Source organism: Fusarium flagelliforme, assembly GCF_020744385.1.
Source record: "Fusarium flagelliforme strain FIESC 12 MPI-CAGE-AA-0113 chromosome Unknown B0J16scaffold_1, whole genome shotgun sequence".
Classification (NCBI taxonomy): domain Eukaryota; kingdom Fungi; phylum Ascomycota; class Sordariomycetes; order Hypocreales; family Nectriaceae; genus Fusarium; species Fusarium flagelliforme.
The window spans coordinates 4229909-4251685 of NW_025763503.1; the positions used below are offsets into that span (position 1 = coordinate 4229909).

Genomic DNA, 21777 nt, shown 5'->3' on the forward strand with positions numbered 1-21777 from the left:
TGTGAAACTAAACGTTGAAACTTGCTTATGTTTGACAGATTGCCCTATACAAAGTTTCAAAGTGCCAACAAACAAAGCCGCTCTTTATTAATTTATCGAATGGAGTGATAATAATTGGCTCTTTGTACCTAATATCATTTGATACCGGCTATGAATGACATTGTGTTCAGGTCTCTGATACCTATAGAGGCCGCGGAGATTGATCACAAGATGAGAACGAACGGCAGAAATAAATCAAGGGAGAACATTTTTTGTCTAATAGGTATATACCTAGTATTCAGCTGGATTCTCCGAGAGCTATCCGGTGTAATTGTACAAAACCTCGAGGACCAGTTCATATAAATAGGGGCATGACTTACACGACCCCCCGGTACGTGCATACGCCCTAGCAACCATTTTTATTCTTTACTTTCCTAGGGACTTAGCTACGTCGCGTCTCCCACGACGCGTGTATCGTTGCGACAGCATCTATTTTCAAACGACGACTAAATAATGGCACGCACCGCTCCGACAGAAAAGGCGAAACAGGAATTGCCCCAAAATTCTCGGGATTTATCCGATGATGAGCTCGCAGGCGATGAACCGACCTGGGAATGGATATACAACTCTACCCCAACGACCGAACGAAGCGATGATCCCCAGAGCGATAGAAAACGAAGAAAAGTAGTCGGCGACAGGATCGTGGGAGCCAGAATTGGCCAATTCGAATGTCGAATCGGAGATACTGTTATGCTCAAGGCCGATGGATTTAATGAAGTATGGGTCGCTCTGATCTGCGAGTTTGTCGAGGATGATGGAGAGGGCGAGAAGGCAGCCAACTTCATGTGGTTCTCAAGCGAAAGGGAGATTCGAAACAAGGACAAAAAACGAACAGACTTCTTTCCAGTGAGATACAAGCTTTGCGAGACTGCCGAGCTTAATCTAACCAGCCTTTTCAGAACGAACTCTACCTATCCCCATCATGGGACATCAACCCCCTGGCGTCCGTCAATGGAAAGGCCAAGATTATGTCCCATGACGCCTTCCTATCTAATTATCCCCAAGGCCGAGTTCCTCGAAATCATGCAGACTTTGGTAAGGTCTTTATCTGCCGGCGAGGCTGCAACACTCGTACTGCAACTTATACAAACGAGTTTATATGGGAAGAGATATACAATGGCGAGGATGATCTCTTTGCTCTGATGGACAGGATCAAAACCGGCACAAAAGCGACACGGCAACGTCGTAAAGCTCGAAGCCCGTCCCCTATGGACGATACTTATCATCCTCCTCAGGTTCCACAGACTCCGACCAAGACTGGGCGAGGTTCAACAGCAGCCACGCCAACTTCTCGAAGAAGCCAAGCAACACCAGGTTCTCGTGTAAAGAGGTCAGTATCCAGGATACCCCTTAGTCCATGTTGCTAACGGCGCACTACAGGAGTGCAAGCAAAAGACTTGAATTCACACCATTGGCAACACGTAAACTCTCGCCGAGTCATGTTGAATCTTCGCCATTCCAAATAGCACGATCTCGCCTGCATGTGTCTTCGGTGCCCACTAGTCTTCCGTGTCGAGAAGGAGAGTTCTCCCTAGTCTACTCTCATCTCGAGGCCGCTATCTCAGATGGTACTGGTAATTGTATTTATATTTCAGGTACGCCCGGTACCGGTAAAACCGCAACAGTCCGCGAAGTTGTTTCGAGGCTGGAGGAGGCGGTAGGATCCGACGAGCTCGATGACTTTATCTTCGTCGAGATCAACGGTATGAAGATCACGGATCCCCACCAGTCTTATACTCTTCTCTGGGAGGCCCTCAAGGGGGAACGAGCAAGTCCAACCCAGGCCCTTGATCTCCTAGAAAGGGAGTTCAGCAACCCGAGTCCTCGCCGTACCCCCTGTGTGGTGCTCATGGACGAGCTTGACCAGCTAGTCACCAAGAACCAGGCCGTCATGTACAACTTCTTCAACTGGCCTGCCCTGCGGCATAGTCGCCTTATTGTCCTGGCAGTCGCCAACACCATGGATCTTCCAGAACGAACACTGACCAACAAAATCAGTAGTCGTCTAGGTATGTTTGCAATTCTTACACGCAATGATATAGTATTAACCAACTTTCATAGGCCTTACACGTATCACATTCCCCGGTTACAATCACGAGCAGCTTATGAGAATTATTCAATCGCGACTGGAAGGAGTTCCTGGAAACATTGTAGACCCGGACGCCATTCAATTTGCTAGTCGAAAGGTAGCTGCTGTCAGCGGTGACGCTCGAAGAGCCCTCGACATTTGTCGTCGAGCTGTCGAACTGGCTGAAGCGGACGCCCCTAGTGATCCCACAACTCCGAGCAAGCGAGAACCCCAAACACTATCAAAGGGTTCTGGCCGCGTTACTATTGCAACAATTAAAAAGGCCATTAACGAGGCCACTACTAATCCCATCCAGCAACATCTTCGCAGTCTCCCACTAATGTCCAAACTCGTCATGGCAGCTCTCCTGCTGCGTATTCGAAGAACAGGTTTGGCTGAGACAACATTTGGCGAAACATTGGACGAGATACACCGGGCCAATCTTCGAGCTCCGCAAGCGCTTCCTGGTGTTGCGGCTGTTCTCGATAGCGGCCTGAAGGGCACAATGACGAGTGGGCAGCGCCCAATGACCCGGCCTGGACACATACACACAGCAGCCCTCGAGTTGGTGGCGGCTGGTCTAATTAACCTCGAAAATCAGCGCGCTGAAAGATCGAGTAAGCTCCGCCTCTCCATTGCAGACGACGAAGTGAAAATGGCCCTCCGCGATGACGGGGACCTAAAAGCCTTGGGTATCGGTGTATAAAGAATTGTATTATAGAGCCAACAGAACGGCGTCTCGGGACAATATATCATGAAATTAGCAACGCCACTTCTTATGCGCCTTAGAAATTCCTCCGAGCGAGAGTTGGCTTCCATTCAAGAGGGTGCGACTCTTCTGTCGCTGTCTCATCCTGCTTCCAAATTTTGATTGTTTTATCAGCTTCGCCACAGATCAGGCGTAGTCCAGAGCGGTCAAATGTCGAACTCATGATGCCTGCCTCTGCGTCCAAAGAACCAGGCTGAGCGGTGGTGTCGAGCGACTGGAATCGATGTCCGGTTTTCCAATCCCAGAAGCTCATGGAACCGTTATCACCTCCTGTGAAGAAAACATTCTGTTCATTGACGCTCATGGTATTGATGATGGCATTGTGGCCCTCAAAGTTCTGCATGAAAGCACCCTCAGGGCACTTCCATTGTTTGACGCTGCCCGTGCTACCGGTGGCAAACGTAAACTCTGAGGGGTGTGTTGCCAGGGCTCGGACACCCTTCTTGTGGTGGGTAAGGACACCCATAGTCTTTCCGGCCGCGAGATCCCAAAGTCGCACTGTTGAGTCTAACGATCCGGTAATAACTTGAGGATCTGCCTCTTGACAAACCAGATCGGAGACGGTTTGCGTATGGCCTGACAGGACATGGATGTTGCTTCTGGTCCTCATGTCCCAAACACGAGCAACACCATCACGACCACCAGTGACAAGGACGTCAAGCGTAGGATGCAGGGCCAGAGTGTAGACACCACTCAGATGGCCGTGGTAGTGGCGAATAACCTTGTTCGTCTCCAAGTCCCAGCACTTGACCATCTTATCTTCACCGCAAGAGAAGAGATACGGGTGACGGGGAGACACAGCTAGGCCACGCACAGTGCTGATATGTCCCGTGAGAGTCAATTTCAACGAGCCCGTCGCCAAATCCCAAATTTTGATCGTTCGATCGCCAGCACCGCTAGCAAACCACTTGTTTCCAGGCTCGACAGCCAGACTGCGTACCCAACCCAAATGTCCGGATATGACTCTCATCAACTTCCATGGCGCGTGCCATTCGGGTTTTTGCTGGATCATATGATGAGTTCCCTTGGTCGTGAGACTCATGTTTTGCGGTGTGCTCTCGCTTCTGGCTGCGGATGCTCCAGCTTTACCGGAACCAGGCGCGCCCTCGAGAAGCTTCATGGCGGATCGAGCAGGCGCTCCAGCCTTGGTCTTTTTTCCAGGCTGCTTGGTGGGAAGTTTCGCGGTGATTGACGGCGGTAGGGTCTCGACATCGGCGTATTCGTTGCGAAAGCGACGCTTCATGATGGGGTCTTCGGACGCGTCGTCTAGTTTCTGGCGCTTTGTGGTTGATCGCTCGGGAGCGTGTGCATATAATGTTCTCGAAGCGGTGGCATTTTGTGCAGCAAGAGCGCTAAGCTGAAGCGCATCCTGTGGTACTTCTGGCGTTTCCATTGTGTATTTGTGATGGAGTTTGCGACCAAAAAAGTAAAATAATTGGTCGTTGGAAAAGTTGATGTCGAAGTCTGAATCTCAAAAGTTGCGACTGGAGCGTGTAAAGAGCTAAAGGCTGGATGGTCGCGTGTGGCGCAGTATGAGGAGCGCCACAATGAGTGGCTAGAAGCTTATTCTCTGTACCTTAGTGCTCGTACAGTGGATGGTCGGGCTACGTAGGTCAGCTACAGCCTACTACCTGAACTGGGTGCAGCACCTAGATATTGTACTGGATGAACTCTATGAACAAGCTTTCATCCTTGCCAAGCACTTAAGGTGAAGTTCTGTCGTCGGCGCATAGTCAATACATTTTTGAACTTTTTCACACCAAGACATCAAAATGGAGAACGAAGACAAGTTTCCCCTTCATACAGCTGCTCGCGAGGGGCGAGGTGAGCTGGTGCTCAATTACATGACTAGGATCACCATCACTAACAGACGACTACAGTGCCTACAGCTGAAGCATTGCTCAAGGTCAGTATTCGAATATCGTATAGCAAGACACGCTGCTCATTTGTTCGATAGTCAGATCCAAAACTATCACAGCGAAAGGATGATGATGGTCGTTACCCTATTCACTGGGCGGCATCTTCCAACAGCTTGGAGATAGTTCAGTTGCTAGCCAGTCAACGCAGTTTTGATGCTGATATTCAGGTAAGTCGTATTGCTACATCTTCTCCTCAGTTGGCAGAATAAAGGGTTCACATTTACAGGACGAGAGTGGATGGTCTCCTCTCATGATATCAGCCAGCGTTCCAGATGGCGAGGCTGTTCTGAGACTCATCATCTCCAAAGATGCCGATGTAAACCTCAAGAGTAGGATTCTGATATCTGTTTCGTCTATGATGGTCTAACTAACTGTACCTCGCAGATTCTGCTGGCCAGGTAAAGCTCCCATCTATAACCTCTATTCTAGATTCTCGAACCAAAGGTCTAACCCAGTCTGAAATATACAGACTGCCCTTCACTTTGTTGCCTCCAAGAACAACCTCGACATCGCCCGTGTTCTCATAGACAACGGCGCATCTACCCGAATTCGTGATCGCAGGGGCCAGTATCCTCTTCACCGCGCAGCCGCAATCGGCTCTGTACCAATGGTGAATATACTTTTAAAAAACAGGAGTCCACTAAACCCTACCGACAACGAGGGTTATACACCCCTTCACCATGCAATTGCAGAGGGCCATGGTTAGTTGAAACTTCCACAACTGCCCATAGTGTAAAGCCATTGCTCACCAGTTCTCCAGGAGATACTGCCGTTGCCCTTCTAAAAGAAGGCGCAGACCATACTCTCAAAAATAGCGCAGATGAGCTGGCTCTGGATCTTGCCCCTGACAGAGAAGTATGTAAAAGACAAGATATTCCTGGCTCTCTCTTTTGACAATACACCATGAAACTCTCATCTAACTCTCTTAACAGGTACGCCGATATATCTTGCAGGGTGCCGAGCGCGAGGGTATCGAGTTGTCGGGTTAGCTAGAAATGAATGCTAGGAAATGAAGAACAAGAAAGATATTACAACCTTCTCCAGGTCTAGACCGTGGAAGAGAAACCGAAAAAACTCCCCCCTTTTCTTATTTCATCACTGTCCGCTCTACCAGCTCGCGATACATATCCTTGACATCCTGAACATCAGCCTTCAGCTCCTCCACGAGCTCGCTCTTTTCGCCCAACATCTCCAAAGTAGTCTGATAACGGGAGTTGATATTTTCCACCTCCGTTTCCAACTCTGTCACCCGTGTGGCGGCACCCTTCTGTGTTTCCAATTCTGTCATGAGGTTTACAATATCAGATCGTGCCTCGTCTCGCTGGCTGCACACACGAGCCATCTCTTCCTTGGCAGCTACCTTCTCGGCCTCCAACCGTCGGATTGCTGCACTCATCCTCTCAACAAGCTGCACTGAAGGACCAGCACCAACCGTCGATACTGAAATCATGTCCTGTGCCATGTTTCGAGGAGAGGAAGGGTCACCGTCCTCGAGGTCGTCACGGTCTGGTGGAGGCGATGCCGCACGCGGTGACTCGCTCGGTGGCTCAAAGGGCGAGAAGGGAGGTGGCGGAGGCATCATGGGTCCAGTTGTAGACAAAGCACTTGGCCGGGGAGGCTGGCTGGACATTCGGCGGCCGAAGAAGAATCCCTCGCCTGCACTATCAGTTTGACTTCCAGGAGTAGGTACCCGACGTGGCTGCCTGCCTGGTACGGGCAGACCAATAAGGTCAGAACTGAACGTCCGGGCGACGGAAAGCAACGGAGAGTCAGGTCTGCTTTGAGACTTTGGCGTACTTATCGCAACATCATCTGCCCACTGTCTTCGCTCAGCCTCCGCCGACACCTCTCTACAAGCAGCCCGCTGATGCTTCTCGAGATCACTACGGGCCTGTTCGAGTGCTGTCTCGGCGCTCTTGTGCTGGGTCCTCAGAGTAGCAAGTTCCTCACGGCATGCCTCAAGCTCCTGGCGAGCGGTTGCAAGGGCTGGGCTAACATCTTGGAGTTCATCCTCGAGACGCTTGCATCGGCTGGCCTACTGGTTGTCAGTGACATGATTCTTTTATATGACAGTTGAATTGGAACTTACCGAGTCGCGAGCCTTCTTCCGCATTTCTGACTCTCGCCGTTGCGCTTCATCTCTTTCCTTCTCAAGGTTGGCCGCTTTTGTCAGGAGGGACGTTTCGATACCTTGCCAATTCTCACTAGCTGAGGCATACTGCGATTGAAGGGTTTCGATATGTCGTATCAACTTGATATCGCCCCCAGATCCCGCAGAAGCCTCCTCCGCCGCCACTCGCATGGCCTCGAGCTTACCCTCGGCCGATCGGAGCTCTAGCTTCAGTTCTTCCTCGACATTTCGACCGCGCTCTACTGCCCGGTCTAGCTTCTCTTGCCACTCAATTTCAGTGAGGCGCAACTTCTCGACCAGTGCCTCCTTTTCGGAACGCAAGGTGGCAATACTACTTTCGAGTTCCTTCTGACGCTTCTTTTCAACATCTATTGCCTTGTTCAAAGCCTCAGTGTGAGCAGCCTGTGCTTGTTCGACCTTTGTTTTAGACTCCTGCTCCAACCGGCGGTAGGCTTCAAGACTGGCCGTCTTGTCTTTTTTGAGTCCATCAATCTCTTTCTGTAATGTGGCACTTGCCTTGCGAATCTCCTCATTCCTCTTATCTTGTTCTTGCTTGCTGTTGATACGATCGCGCAGGGTTTCTGCTTCTGCTACGGCTCTCTCCTTATCCTTTTTAAGTTCATTGGCCTGCTTCTCGTTTTCGGCGATCTGCGAACGCAGCTTGCGAACTGCTGTTCGGAACTTTTGCTCCGAGGTAGAAAGCTTTTGTCCCTCCTCCATTAGAAGGGCAATCTTTTCGTCCTTCTCGGCCAGCTTGCGCTCTGCACTACCTGCAGCAGCCGAGTTCGCAGCCTGCTTAGCTGCGTCGGCAGCATTCTTGGATAGATACTGTAGCTTGGCTTGCAAAGTGTCGATCTGCTCGATATATTCCTGGATCTCTTCCGAGCGGGTCTTGTCAACTGAACTTGACTCTTGTTCTTTTTGCGCCGGTAGGTCGGGCGAAGGCGTAGCTTGTGGTGTCTCCACAGCTTTATCACCATCAGATCCTTGGTCTAGAGACTTGGGCTGAGTTTCAGCAGTGCTTTCGGTTTCTTGCGGTGGAACATCTTGAGACTCGACGTCTGACTGTGGCTCTATTATAATGGGCGTCGGTACATCTTTGGAGTCCTGCCCGCCCTCGTCCGTATCTTTGGTTTCTTTGGAGTCTATTGATTGGGGTTCTGCGGAAGTAGAGGGCGATTCATGGACGGGGGTCGGCTCGGCAGCTGGGCTTTCTTGTTCTGCAGGTTTCGAATCTAGCGTATCCGTGCTTTGTCTTGATACAGAAGGCTCGGCACTGGCAGGTCGTTCCTTGTCTACGGATCCGCGAGCGGTGTCAATGGAGCTACGTGGGGAGGATTGTGAAGTTCGCGAAGCCATCGCTTTGGCCAGCCTGGCTTGAAGTCGGTCATTGGCCCGGTTTGGCTTTGGGGCCGCAGCTGTAATTATTGCCAGAGTCAGCATGCGACAGTCAATTTTGACGACTGAGACAGAAAGCAAAGAGTAGCGACGCACCAGAGGTGGTAGACTTGGGACTCGGCGACGGGGCAGGCGGCGCTGCCTTCATTCCCTGCTGCTGTTCATATGGTTGGGGTGGCTGTGCGGCCTGCTGTTCTTCGTCAAGTAAGTTGTCGAGGCGATTCTCGACGCCTTCAAAGGCCGAGGAGAGGAAAGCTCCCCATCGTGACCCTTTACCTGGCGCACTCATGGTAACAATGGCCAAGTCGTAGGGCTGCAGCTTATCGTTCGTCAACTGACTGACGTATCCGCTAATGGTCACCTCATCGATTGGTCGATCGCGTGTATGTCGGAGCGAAGGGAGCGCAGTATCTTGAGTCGGTTGTGATGGTTGGGTCGTATGTATGTAGCTGTAGCTGTAATTGAGCACGGATGTTAACAGGTTGAGGTGTCGTCAGCGAGAAGTGGCATGTACTGGGTACCCAAGTAAAATGCTAGCGGGTGGTAGGTGAGAGAGAGTGGAGTGATGGACCAGCTCGACGTCGAGTCGAGGGAGGATGTTACAATTTAAATGAATACCAACTACCTTGGATATTTTTGGCTGAGACTTTGGATAGGTAAGTAGGCAGTGGGATATTTGTCAAGTTTTTGACATAAAGAACCAATTCTTAGTGGATGCTCGAAACATCAATCACAATTGGAGGCATCACACTTTATTTAGATTTGGTGTAAGTCGCCAACGTTAGATGTCAAACGGGAATTGGATGGGGAACGTAGCATCAATGTCACACTGCTGGATGTCATTACAGTAAGTTTTATGTCCTCACCCATCAGACTCAACATGTTTATATCCATAGCAAATATTGTTGCAACACGTCAATACATACAGTCTAACTACTACTAAAATGATAAAATACTACACATCTTCTTAATTTCCCTCCTCAGTTTCTCGGGTATACATGTCATACAACAGCCCTCCTGGGCTACCAGATAAAATCATAGACAACCAATCAATCAAGCATACATAAACCGAACCGAGTACATACGTCCAGATGCAATGCAATATCCAATTCTGGGATATCCTCGATACTCCATTCCGATGTACCGTTAGTTAGTAAAGTCACGCCAAACCCAAACACCGACCATGTTGGTGTCATATTTCGTATATAACGTGGTTGTGATATCGAACCAAGCAAATAAACAGTTAGAAACACGCTCGCTCAAAATGACTCTCATGCAATGTTCGTTCCTTCATCCCTTGATCTTCTTCCACCAGCTCGTGCGAGGAGCTGCTGCATTTTCCGCAAAGTTCGACGCCCGGCGGGTATGGTGTCGCTCATCACTACCTTCTGATCGTCTGTCTCGGTGACGACCACCTCGCTCTCGTTCCTCCCGTCTTGCTCGTCGCTTTCGCCTTTCCTCGGCCTCGTCAGGCGTCTCGTCGGAATACTTGGATCTATGTTGAGCTCGTCGAGCTTCACGTCGTGCCATCTCATCGTCCTCAGTTTGTCCTCCGTTGACATCGCCAGCTTGAGGAATCTCTGGTGGGGGTGGTGCATCCACATGTTCCTGAACCCAGGATGAGGTTCCGAGATGTGGCCAAGCTGGCTGCTGTGGCTCTTCATGCCGTGGCCTTCGGTGATGACCCTCGGCTCCTTCTTCAGCAGCTCGAGCAGCCCGTCTCGCTTCACGACGACGGCGACGTTCATGCTCGTCGTCGGATACATCGACCTGTCGAGGTCGTCGACGATCGCGTTTAGCAGCTCGGCGGGCTTCTTGTTCTTCTTGCTCCGCGGCAGCTGCCACCTCTTGTTCTCTACGCAAGCGCCTACGCTCTGCTCGCTGGGCCTCCTTGGCTTCTTGTGCTCGCTGCAATTCCTCCTCTGCTTGCTGCTCTTCTTGGGCTCGTCTTTCCTCATCACCGCGCTGTCGAGCAGCACGACGTTCGGCCCTGCGGGCATCTTGATCTTGTCTTGGGGCATCCGCCCCCTTCTCACGCTGTCGACGTCGCTCGCGACGCGCCTCATCCTTGGCCCTGCGCGCTTCTTCTTCAGGATCGGCACGTTTGGCTTTGCGTGCAGCTCGTCTTGCTTCACGGTCGGCATCGACAACTACTGCATCGCCGTCCATTCGCGCAGTGCGCAGGGCTTCATCGTCAGTTGTGGCATAAGTACTGCGACGTCGGAGAGGGTCAGGACGTTCGTTCTTGGGCGTTCTCAAGCCACTGAAAAGGCCAGCGAAGCCCTTCTTCGAGCCTCGCGGCAGAGGCTGGTCAGCAGGAACATCAGGTTCAACCATAACGGGTTCATCGTCTCGAGATCTTCTGTCTCGTCGACGACGATCGCGTGGGCCAGGCATAGCCGTATCATCCGGCATGGCCATGTCTTCGTCCTCGCGAGATCGTGGTTTGTGAGACCGGCGGCGCTCGCGTCTATCGTTTGCGAGGTCTGGGTCAACCATAACAACATCGTCGTCGTCACGCGAACGTGTCTTGTGAGAGTGGCGGCGCTCATATCTATCTGGTACAGGTGCAGCACCAGACATCATGACGTCTTCGTCCTCGCGGGAGCGCGGTTTACGAGATTTGCGGCGACTGCTTGGGTCCTCCTGCATGAGCATCTCTTCAGGGGGCGGCGAAACAATCCCGCGAGCAGCCTCAGAATGTCGGCGCTTGCTGCTAAGACCATCTCTCTTCTCACGAGTAGAAGCTGAACGTGCAAGTGGCGTTTTGCCAAATAGAGCAGCCGTCCTAGAAGAGGGTTTCTCGACTTTGTCGGATGTCGACCCTTTGGATGATGTTTTCTCCTCTCGCCTTCTGTGCCTGCCCGACTTCTCCTGAGAATACTCATCTCGTTCTTCGCGTGGTGCCGCGCCCCATTTACCCCACGAGGTCCCTTCGCGGCCAAGCTTTGGTCTTCGAGAGTGCTTCGGCTCAGGTGGAGGTGTCAATGGAGGATCTGGGACTGGTGGCGGTGGAGGAGCATCGCGTCGGGATTTTCCCTTTCTGCTCCTTCTTTCTCTCTTCGGTGATAGGTCAACAACTTCGACAATCTCGTCGTCTGCAGGCACTTCAGGTTTAGCTTCTTCGGGCGCTTCCTCGGGAACAGCCTCAGCCTCTTCTTCGTCAGACTCATCAGCGATGTCCTTATTTGCGACTTCGGCAGGTTCCTCCTCAAGGGGGTCAGCTTCAACCGCCGCATCTTCTTCCTCTTCTTCTTCCTCCTCCTCCTCTTCGTCTTCGTCTTCGTCTTCGTCTTCGGGTGCCTCCTCAGCCTTGGCTTCTGCTGCAGCAGCCGCCTCCTTCTCAGCAAGTTCTTCGGCCCTCTTAGCTGCGTTCTCCTCGAGGAATCTAAGTCGGTCCGTATCCTTCCTGCCCAGCCGACCCTTTCTTGACTTCTTGAACTTAAGAGAATCGAGCTCTGCTTCTTCAGCCTCAGCAATAGCTGCTGCCTCGGCCTCTCGAGCTGCGGCTTCTTCGGCCTCTCGAGCTGCTGCCTCTTCAGCCTCCCGGGCTGCCGCCGCCTCCTCATCAACAGCAGCGTCATCAGCACCATTATCGTCTTCCTCCTCTTCCTCTTCCTCCTCCTCTTCTTCTTCTTCCTCCTCCTCCTCCTCTTCTTCTTCTTCCTCCTGCTCCTCTTCTTCCTCCTCATTTTCAGGTGCTTCTTCTGCTTCTGCTTCATCAATGGCAGCGGCGACAGCAGCTTCCTTAGCGGCACGTTCCTCAGCGCGACGAGCTGCGTTCTCTTCCAACATGTGGAATCGCTCTGTGTCCTTTCTGCCTAGCCTGCCTTTTCTAGCCTTCTTGGCTTTAAGTGACTCAAGCTCGTCTTCCTCTGCTTCGGCGATGGCTGCTTCCTCTGCTTCTCTTGCAGCTTCTTCCTCTGCCTCCCGAGCTGCAGCTTCTTCTTCCGCGGCGGCAGCTGCATCTTCCTCATCCTGCTCTTCTTCCTCTGCAACTTCTTCCCCATCGTCAGGTTCATCGCCTTCAGGAGATTCTTCTGGTTCGGCTGCAGCAGAGGCTTCCTTGGCAGCGCGTTCTTCGGCGCGTCGGATCGCATTTTCTTCCAAGACCGCGAGGCGTTCTGTATCCTTCCTACCAAGTCTTCCTTTTCTTGCTCGCTTGGCTTTCAAGGATTCCAACTCTTCCTCTTCTGCCTCAGCGATGGCAGCTTCTTCAGCTTCTCGGGCCGCCATTTCATCGTCCTCTACCTCAACAATGTCATCCTCTTCTTCCTCTTCCTCCTCCTCTTCCCCGTCCGCAGGTTCGTCGGCGTCTTCGGCAACTTCAGCTTCAGCATCGCCTTCTGCTGCTTCAGCCTCTGCTTCAGCCTCTGCTGCTGCTGCCGCCGCCGCAGCTTCTCTAGCAGATCGCTCCTCTTCGCGTCTAGTAGCATTATCTGTCAAGACCTGGAGTCTTTGCGTATCTGTGCGACCCAACTTTCCCTTCTTGATCTTCTTCTTAGTTAATGCTGCAAGCTCTGCCTCCTCTTCAGCAATCACAGCTGCTTCGGCTTCATCGACTTCGTCTATGGCACCATCGTCAGGCTCTTGGTCAGCTTCTGGCTCGGGCTCATTGTCTGGCTCAGGTTCAGGTTCAGCTTCTAACTCAGCTTCAGCTGCGGCAGCCTCATCTGCTTCTCGGGCTGCCGCCTCCTCAGCACGTCTAGCAGCATTATCTGTCAAGATCTGGAACCTTTGCGTATCTGTGCGGCCTAACTTTCCCTTCTTGATCTTCTTCCTAGTCAACGAAGCCAACTCAGCTTCTTCTTCTGCGATAGCTGCAGCTTGAGCCTCGGCCTCGGCGGCGGCGGCAGCATCTTCTTCCTCAGGTGCAGCAGCTTCCTCAGCTTCAGGTTCAGGCTCCTCAATCAAGTCATCCTCGCCATCTTCGGCATCGACAAAATCATCCTCCTCCTCCTCTTCAGCTGGCTGAGCTTCCTCTGCAGCTTCCTCTGCAGCCTCTTCAGCTTCCTTGGCTGCCTGGGCCTCAGCACGCTTTGCAGCATTGTCTGTAAGAATATTGAAACGCTCGGTATCTGAACGGCCTAGCCTGCCCTTCTTTGCCTTTTTCTTGTTCAGGGCCGCGAGTTCTGCTTCTTCTTCTGCGGCGATAGCTTGGGCCTCTGCCTCGGCGGCCTCCTTCGCAGCAACATCCTCATCTTCGGGCTCCTCCTCAGGCTCGGGTTCAGCAGCATCCTCAATGGGTTCGAGAACTGGCTCTTCAACCTCAGCCTCAGCTTCAGCCGCCTGAGCATCCTTAGCAGCCTGCTCATCCGCACGCCTGGCCGCATTCTCAGTAAGAATATCAAATCGTTCGGTATCCTTTCTACCAAGCTTGCCCTTCCTAGCCTTCTTAGCAACAAGTGCAGACAGCTCAGCTTCTTCTTCTGCGGCGATAGCGGCGGCTTCAGCTTCAGCCTCAGCGGCCGCCTGTACAGCAGCCTCATCATCTTCAGGAACGTCCTCTGGTATATCCTCAGCTACGACCTCATCAACCACGGCTTCGGCTGCAGCAGCTTCTTTGGCAGCTTGCTCTTCAGCGCGCCTTGTAATATTCTCGGTTAAGAAGTTGAATCGTTGGGTATCCTTATTGCCTAGCCTTCCTTTGCGAGCCTTCTTTGCTTCAAGAGATGCAAGTTCAGCCTCTTCTTCAGCAGCTATAGCAGCAGCCTCAGCAGCGGCTTCATCATCAGGATCGGGAGCCTGCGCTTCAGAAGGTTCTTCGATGGGTGCCTCGACAGGTTCTATGGCATCTGGAACTGGTTCTTCGGGATCTTCCGGGGCAGGCTCGTCTTCGGCAGGGAGTTCTTCGGCGGCAGCCTCTGCCTCGCGAGCAGCTTGTTCTTCGGCTCGTCGTGTAGCATTCATCATCAGTTGGTCGAATCGTTCTGTATCCTTGCGTCCCAATTTGCCTTTCCTTGTTTTCTTAGCAGTTAAATCAGCCAATTCGGCGTCTTCTTCGGCAGCAATAGCGGCAGCAATAGCGGCAGCCTCAGCTTCAGCAGCTTCCTTTGCAGCAGTCTCTTCAGCCTCTACGGCGGCGGCAGCCTCCGCTGCAGCGGCATCTTCAGCTTCTTGAGCAGCTTGGTCTTCGGCTTCTTTAGCAGCTTGTTCCTCTTCAGCCTGGGCGTCTCTAGCAGCCTTATTGTCCATCAAAGCGTTGAGTCGATCGGTATCCTTGCGTCCCAATTTGCCCTTCCGCTCCTTTTTAGCTTCAAGTGCTGCTAGCTCTTCTTCTTCCTGGGCAATTGCCGCTTTAGCTTCAGCCTCAGCAGCTTCCTTCTCAGCTTCCTCAGCTATTGCAGCCGCTTCAGCTTCAGCAGCCTCCCTTGCAGCTATCTCTTCAGCTTCGGCAGCAGCAGCGGCCTCTGCGGCAGCAGTCTCTTCGGCTTCTCTAGCGACCCGTTCCTCGGCCCGGTTAACAGCATTCTCGGTCAGGATATTATATCGGTCGGTATCCTTTCTGCCAAGTTTGCCTTTTCTGGCCTTCTTTGCGTCCAAGTCGGCTAACTCCTGTTCTTCGGCGGCGATCAATGCGGCAGCCTCAGCGGCAGCAGCATCATCTTCTTCAGGAGCGACTTCCTCCTCTGGTGATTCTTCTGGGGCGTCTTCGGGCGCTGGTTCTTCGATGTCTAGCAGGGCGTCATCAACAATTTCGGGCTCAGCCAAGGCAGCAGCTTCTTCTTGGGCAGCCTTTTCAGCTCTTTGGGCAGCATTTTCAGTAAGGACAGCAAGTCGATCACTGTCCTTTCTGCCTAGCTTGCCCTTCTTGTTTTTCTTTGCAATCAAAGCTTCTAGCTCTTCTTCCTCTTCAGCAGCGATAGTAGCAGCAATGGCGGCGGCCTCAGCAGCAATGGCAGCTTCTTCATCGCCAGCTTCAGAAGCAGCGGCATCATCGAAGTCATCAATTGGGGGATCCTCAACTTCAGGAGGGACCTCCTCGGGTTCAGGCTCAGGCTCAGGCTCAAGCTCAGGTTCAGGCTCGGGTTCAGGTTCAGGTTCAGGTTCGACTTCCGCTGCAGCAGCTTCAGCAGCTTTTTCGGCCCTTTGGGTTGCGTTCTCGGTAAGGATCGCGAATCTATCGTTATCCTTCTTGCCAAGCTTGCCTTTCTTGTTCTTTTTGGCGGTTAAAGCAGCTAACTCAGCTTCCTCTTCGGCAATAACTGCAGCCTCTGCTTCTGCAGCTTCTGCGGCCTCTCGAGCGGCGGCCTCTTCTATAGCGGCGGCCTCAGCAGCAGCCGCTTCTTCTTCAGCAGCAGCGGCGGCGGCAGCAGCAGCAGCTGCTTCCTCCTCAGCTGCTTTGTCTGCCCGGCTGGCTGCGTTGGCAATAAGAAGATTGAAGCGGTCAGTATCCTTCTTTCCGAGCTTGCCTTTCCTCTCCTTCTTAGCGACCAAAGCAGCCATTTCAGCTTCCTCTTCAGCAATGGCAGCAGCTTCCGCTTCATTGGCTGCATTTGCATCAGGATCATCAATTTCGATAAGTTCCTCCTCAACTGGTGGTTCTGGGGCAGGCTCCTCGACGTCCACTTCGGCTGGTGGCGCTGAGTCGTCAGGCTGTTCAGCAGCCATCGCTGCTTCCTGGGCTCTCCTATCTGCATTCTCGGTTAAGATTGCAAAGCGTTCAGCATCCTTCTTGATAAGTTTGCCCTTCTTAGCTTTCTTAGCTGCTAGTGCACTTAATTCAGCTTCCTCCTCAGCAATGGCAGCAGCCTCAGCTTCACGGGCTGCTGTAGCCTCGGCTTCGGCAGCCTCTGCTGCAGCAGCTTCTTCCGCATCTTTCTCGGCCTGTGCCTCAGCTTCGGCGGCGGCGGCAGCGGCAGCCTCCTCAGCGTCTTTAGAAGCCTGTCGTTGCGCGGCATTCTCTGTTAGGATATCAAACCGTTCCAGATCCTTCTTTACAAGCTTCCCTTTCTTAGCTTTCTTAACGACAAGCATCGCTAGCTCTGCCTCTTCATCTGCAATAAGGATAGCCTCAGCTTCGCTTGCTGTTACAGCATCAGCTCCAGCAGTTTCTGCTGCTGCCGCCTCTTCTGCTGCGGCAGCTTCAGCAGCCTCCCGCGCAGCTGTCTCTTCGGCTTCTTTAGCAGCCCGTCGCTGGGCAGCGTTTTCGTTAAGAAGGTTATATCGATCTGTATCCTTCTTGCCAAGCTTGCCCTTTTTCGCCTTCTTTGCCTCCAGACTAGCTAGCTCCGCCTCTTCCTCTGCGACAATGGCGGCATCGGGCCCTGACGCTGGCTCTGGTACGACGGGTTCTGGATCGGCATCCGCTGGTGGAGCTTCAGGGACTGGCTCAGGGACCGGTTCAGTTGGTTCGTCTAGAACTTCGGGAGTTGCTTCTGTCGGGGCGGCGTCAGCAGCAGCGACTTCGGCTTTTTTGGCTGCTCGTTCATTGGCTCTCAAGGTAAGGACGTTGTAGCGTTCTACGTCCTTCTTCTTGATAAGGTTGCCGCCTCGCTTCTTTTTCAAAGCATCTAAGGCAGCAAGCTCCTTGTCTTCCTCAGCAGCAAGTGCCGCCTCTGCCTCACGGGCAGCTGCGTCTTCAGCTTCACGGGCAGCTTTCTCCTCGGCTTCACGAGCTGCAGACTCTTCGGCTTCCTTAGCTGCTTGCGCGGCGGCAGCTTCCTCAGCCTCTTTGGCAGATTTTGCCTGAGCTCGTTTGACTGAATTTCCGACCAAGGTCACCAGGCGAGTAGTTTCAGCCTTGGTAAGCTTTACCTTTTTGGCCTTCTTGGCTTTTAAAGCAACCATTTCTTCCTCTTCCTTGGCTGCTTCTGCAGCCTCAGCGTCTGCTGCAGCTTGAGCTGTGGCCTCGGCTTCAGCGACGGCTTGGGCTGCAGCTTCAGCCTCGGCAGCTTCAGCGGCAGCGGCGGCAGCAGCATCAGCAGCGTCCTTAGCTGCTTGCTCCTCTGCCTCTTTGGCTATTGCGTCCTCCGCTCTCTTTGTCGCGTTATCAATGAGAATGTTGAGTCGTTCTTGCTCCTTCTTCAGTAGCTTGCCTTTCTTGACCTTCTTTGACTTCAGACTCTCCATCTCCGCCTCTTCCTGCGCAACTCCAGCGGCAAATGCTGCTTCAGCCTCCGCAGCTGCTTGGGCCGCAGCGTCTTCCTCTGGAGCTTCTGGAGGTGGGTCGTCGAGAGGTATTTCTTCAATTATATCAACTTCAGCGGTGGCAGCAGCAGCAGCAGCAGCAGCGGCTTCAGCCTCACGAGCGGCTTGAGCTTCAGCTCTTCGAGAAGCATTTCCTTCGAGAATAGTAAGGCGCTCTTGGTCTTTTCTAAGCAGCTTTCCACCTCGTTTCTGCTTTTTTGCCAAGAGTTGCTCAATCTCTTCGTTCTCTTTGGCTGCCTCGGCGTCTTGTGCAGCTTGCAGAGCAGCAGCTTCAGCATCGGCCGCTGCTTGAGCATCTGCTGCTGCTTGCGCGGCCTCGGCTGCCGCTGCCGCTTCAGCTTCGCGGGCTGCTCTGGCTTCAGCTCTCCTGGCAGCGTTGCCTTCAAGTAAAGTAAGTCGCTCACGATCCGACTTAAGAAGCCTTCCTCCTCTTTTCGCCTTCTTATCCATAAGGCTCGCAATCTCTTCATCTTCGCGTGCGGCCTCGGCGTCCTCCGCTTCACGAGCAGCTTGTTCCTCGGCTTCTCTGGCAGCTTGCTCCGGATCTGATCATCGGGGTTTTAGTAGGTTCCAGTGGAAAAGACATTGGCATTGGAGGTAGATTGTCAGTCAAGGTATCAAACGGCTGGTAAATCTGTTCATCATGAATGATGAAACCAATCCCCAGCTGTCATCCTGAACATCGAGACCCTTTTCCGATATCTCCCTCCACATTGCCATGAGTTATCTTACCGGTAGTGTCAATGAGAAAGTCGTGTGCGCTAGGCTTCTGGTTGTCTATTGAACCCCAAAAAGCATTGTTAGGATCATGGGCGCCCGAAGTTTTAAAATCGAACGGATCGGCGGCCGGTTTCTTGGGTCTTTTGCCAGAACCCCAAGAATCGAGGAAGTCGTCGGTGCCAACAGCCTCGACGGGATCCGGGGCTGGAGGAGGAATCTCATCTTCTAATTGAATCAAGTCGCCAGCTTTCTTCTTCTTCTTACCTGTTCCCCACAGATCCCAACCGTCGTCTTCTATCTTGGGCGGCTCTGGGACTTGATGAGCTTTATAGAAATTTGACTCACATGTACCATCCTCACCTGTCTTACCAACTCCCCACGAACCCCATCCCGGTGGATTCTCCTCGGCGGGTTTTGGCTTCCCTGAGCCGAAAGTACTCCAAAAGTCATCGCCGTCCTTGTCTTCGAATGATGGAGGGTCAGGAGCTGCCGGTATCGGGTCTTGTGCGCCCCAAAGGGAACTCTGTGGCGGATTGTCCTGCTTGCCAGACCAGCCACCCCATTGGTCATCCATTGACGGGGGGTCGGGTGCAGCTGCCAAAGCGACTTCCTCCATGATCCCTTTCTTCTTAGCCCGATCCTTCTTGGATATACCCCAAGTATCCCATATATCCTTCTTGCTGCCGGGTGGAGGTGCAGGTTCGGGATCGAGGGCAAGTTCTTCCAAGATACCACCTGGCTTCCCCTTTTTCTTCTGGCCACCCCAACCCCAAGGGTCGTCGCCATCTTTTGGTCCCTCGTCGGGCTCGGCCCCCCAAAGTGTCGATTGTTTCTTTTCCTTCTTGGTTCCGAATCCCCAAGCATCGTCGTCGTCTTTCATCCCTAAACCACCTGGCTGGTCTTTCGACTTGTCCCAAGGGTTTTCTTCGGCCTTTGGTTCTGGCGGTGGCGGCGGTGCTGGTGCTGGTGCTGGCTCGTTCTTCGCCCCTCCTCCCCAGCCCCATCCACCACCTCCAAACCCCAGTTTCGCACCCCAACTAGATATGCTCTTACCCTCAGGAGGACTGAGGCCAAGATCTAGCTTGCTTCCCCCAAGGCTGATATTGTCGAAAGTCGTAGGTGGTCTCGGTGGTGCGCCTCCTCCGCCATTGCCATTGCCATTGCCATCCCCAGCGCCGCCCGCAGCACTGCCTCCGCTTGCTCCTCCGTCGCCTCCAGTGTTATCGTCCTTCTGCCCATCATCTGCTGGGGGTGCAGCAGGGGGCGGCGGCGGCGGTGGTGGAGCGACGGGAGCCTTGGCCTTCTTGGGCTTCTTCGCCGCTTCGTAGAAGCCTTGGTTCGAATTGAAGTCGATGAGGGTGTCGGAGGCAGGGTCGCTAATTAGGTCATCGTTTGGTCGGCGACGTTCTTTCTGCGAATCCGAAGGTGGTAAAGGAGATGAGGTGAGCCATGATGGAAGGCGCCTGTTGGCATTGCGGCCGGTGCCGTTGATGGGCATTGTGGTATCTGTGGGAATAGGGGCGTCGCAAGGTTTAGGCAAGCGCCTATACCATCGTGGAGAGTGGTCTGGAATAATTAGCGGCCTCACGGCCACTTTGCGATGTGATGGTGAGGAAGAAACCTAATCAAAACGAATGACGTTAGACAAGACAGGTTGATACCTAGACAGACTTTCAAACGTGTTACAATTCCGGAGCAAGATCGCTTGACAGGAATGGGTGGCGGCGGGTTCCCCCTCAAAGCTGGGGCCGCCGCCGATCGAGGGACCGGCCGTTAAACGCCACCCATTAAAACTGCTAAGCTTTTTGCTGGGAAATATGAAAGGAAGAAAAGCAGAAGAAAAGCAAAAGGTAAAAAAACAACAATGATGTGTAAATTTGAATTCAAACAGCTGATGGATGATAGCATAACATACATGTTGTTGTGATGTTTGTACAACCCATGCATGGGCAACAAGACTCAATCGGCATTGTAGAGAATACTCAACCGGCGCATTCAACGGGCACCTTGTGGTTGACAAGCCATTCGCGCTTCTTGTCCAACAGTCTGTGGACGCCAGAACATAGGCCGCGGCCATTGTGAAGAACGGAGCTCGTGCAAAGACGGAGCGACGTCACACACATGGAAGCTGTGAGTTAAAGACAAGCGAAGGCGAAAGGCGACAAGGTATCAACAAATGAGCCAGGGCGCCAAAGTAACAAACAATGCTGAAGCTAACTGGAGATCGGTAGCGTGATGAAGTATTTCGTGTAAGTCGTAACCGGATCAATATTGAGCGCGAAAGATGAGGGGTCTTGGTCCTGTTTGATTCAAGGGTATCGAATGCGACGTCGTTTATGAGGATCGAGGTTATTGTCGGTGTCGTTGGGGAAAGAGACGGTATGACGCGCTAGTAGAGAACCAAAGAAAAAAAAGTCGTTTTTGTTGAAAGATGAAGGATTGAGACGTGGTAATGTTAAGGGAGCGTAGACGGACGAAGGATAACCAACTCCCGGGGTAATTGATCGAAACCCTGGGCGACCGACTGATTGTCCTGTCCTGTCCTGTTCCTGTCACTTTTTCACCAACCACCCCCAGTCGTCGGATCGTCGTCGGGTCTTGGTTGACCTTGACCTTGAGCTGGTCAATAAACAAATAAGCTTCAACTCAAAATATACGACCCAAAAAAGCCACGCTGGGCAAGGTCAAATATCCAGACAGATTCGATTCGATTTGATGTAAAGTGGAAAGAAAGGGACGGGAGGGGAAGAGAGAATTCACGGTGACGAGGAGAGCAGGCGAATGATTTGCAGAAAGGTACCTGGGTATGGCACTTGGAAGGGAAGGTCGGACATGTACTGTTTCTCTCTCTCCCCATACTAACCTGGGCTTTTGGTTTGGGCACTTCAGGCCAAGACAAAATGGCCAAACTGGGTAGCCAATGACGCTAGATTTGTTTCCTTTAGATCGTCAGGCAGGGCGAATTGCTCAGATATTGTACAGTCCTTGGATAATAGGTACCTTGAGGCGAGGTGAGTCGATTGAGCGGCCCAATTAACGGGCAAACGCGGGAGGTTCTACTGTCCAGTACTTACAGCGGGAAGAGATACGCTACACTTTATCAATGCAGGGGAACGTGCCCTTTGGGTTTATTAGTTGTTGCTCGCTGAAGTGCGCAATAAACTAGACTAGTCGCCATCCATACCGCCGCCACCACTAGACACAAGCCAGAAACGTGGGATCTACCATACGGTAGGAGAGGCACTACTGTAAGGACTTTAAAAGTAAATCTATCTTTGTGCTTAGGCAGGATGAGATGCATAGAGTCACGCATAGTCTATTCGATATATTCAATGGTTTGTATCTCTTGATATCTCTGAGGTTTGTACGTATTTGCTTACAGACTTGGATGCTGGACTGTACCTGGAATATTCCACAAACCAATAGCGCATCCATATATATCACCATCACCATCACCAGACCACAAGATCCATACCAAAAGTGTACCCTCTCTACAGTCCTACACACCCTCTCACGGCTCCCTTCAGAACCCGTGCCACTTGGTACAGTACTGAGGAGAAACCCAAGCCAAGTCTCGACTTTG

General features: G+C 52.5%; 5 protein-coding genes across 5 annotated transcripts; 2 read left to right on the forward strand and 3 right to left on the reverse strand.

Annotated features, from left to right (window-relative positions):
- Nucleotides 1-454: 454 nt before the first annotated feature.
- B0J16DRAFT_26050 (P-loop containing nucleoside triphosphate hydrolase protein) lies at nt 455-2853 on the forward strand. The gene is made up of 4 exons (XM_046123251.1): nt 455-885; nt 939-1369; nt 1420-2048; nt 2101-2853. Exons 1-4 carry the CDS (start codon nt 493-495, stop codon nt 2811-2813), a joined length of 2166 nt encoding a protein of 721 aa, XP_045989323.1. The 5' UTR covers nt 455-492; the 3' UTR covers nt 2814-2853.
- On the reverse strand, nt 2854-4344 carry B0J16DRAFT_26048 (WD40-repeat-containing domain protein). The gene has a single exon (XM_046123247.1). The coding sequence runs from the start codon at nt 4267-4269 to the stop codon at nt 2893-2895; it is 1377 nt and encodes a 458-aa protein (XP_045989324.1). The 5' UTR covers nt 4270-4344; the 3' UTR covers nt 2854-2892.
- Nucleotides 4345-4833: 489 nt separating this feature from the next.
- Nucleotides 4834-5791, forward strand: B0J16DRAFT_391419 (ankyrin repeat-containing domain protein; the record flags this gene model as incomplete). Its single annotated transcript, XM_046131934.1, has 4 exons — nt 4834-4962; nt 5022-5141; nt 5265-5496; nt 5556-5791. Coding segments are annotated over 4 exons (615 nt in total), but the record flags the coding sequence as incomplete, so codon positions are not given.
- B0J16DRAFT_26074 (TATA element modulatory factor 1 TATA binding-domain-containing protein) lies at nt 5693-6544 on the reverse strand. Its single transcript, XM_046123256.1, has one exon. It carries the CDS (start codon nt 6423-6425, stop codon nt 5883-5885), a length of 543 nt encoding a protein of 180 aa, XP_045989326.1. The 5' UTR covers nt 6426-6544; the 3' UTR covers nt 5693-5882.
- A 4692-nt stretch (nt 6545-11236) lies between these two features.
- On the reverse strand, nt 11237-20758 carry B0J16DRAFT_26200 (uncharacterized protein). Its single transcript, XM_046123290.1, has 7 exons — nt 20110-20758; nt 18540-19815; nt 18207-18251; nt 15525-18019; nt 12576-15425; nt 11602-11942; nt 11237-11422 (listed from the first exon to the last, which is right to left on the reverse strand). The coding sequence occupies exons 1-7, from the start codon at nt 20269-20271 to the stop codon at nt 11398-11400; spliced, it is 7194 nt and encodes a 2397-aa protein (XP_045989327.1). The 5' UTR covers nt 20272-20758; the 3' UTR covers nt 11237-11397.
- Between the last annotated feature and the right edge of the window lie 1019 nt (nt 20759-21777).

What these genes read in the sequence shown, in the direction of transcription:
- B0J16DRAFT_26050 (XM_046123251.1), top strand. Translation starts at nt 493, where the DNA reads ATGGCACGCACCGCTCCGACAGAAAAGGCGAAACAGGAATTGCCCCAA. An exon ending in AACGAACAGACTTCTTTCCA is followed by an intron (nt 886 to 938) that starts GTGAGATACAAG and finishes CAGCCTTTTCAG; the next exon opens with AACGAACTCTACCTATCCCC. An exon ending in CAAAATCAGTAGTCGTCTAG is followed by an intron (nt 2,049 to 2,100) that starts GTATGTTTGCAA and finishes CAACTTTCATAG; the next exon opens with GCCTTACACGTATCACATTC.
- B0J16DRAFT_26048 (XM_046123247.1), bottom strand. Translation starts at nt 4,269, where the DNA reads ATGGAAACGCCAGAAGTACCACAGGATGCGCTTCAGCTTAGCGCTCTT.
- B0J16DRAFT_26074 (XM_046123256.1), bottom strand. Translation starts at nt 6,425, where the DNA reads ATGTCCAGCCAGCCTCCCCGGCCAAGTGCTTTGTCTACAACTGGACCC.
- B0J16DRAFT_26200 (XM_046123290.1), bottom strand. Translation starts at nt 20,271, where the DNA reads ATGGCCGCGGCCTATGTTCTGGCGTCCACAGACTGTTGGACAAGAAGC. An exon ending in GACAGGTGAGGATGGTACAT is followed by an intron (nt 18,252 to 18,539) that starts GTGAGTCAAATT and finishes GGGGTTCAATAG; the next exon opens with ACAACCAGAAGCCTAGCGCA. An exon ending in CTTTCTCATTGACACTACCG is followed by an intron (nt 18,020 to 18,206) that starts GTAAGATAACTC and finishes CCCGATGATCAG; the next exon opens with ATCCGGAGCAAGCTGCCAGA.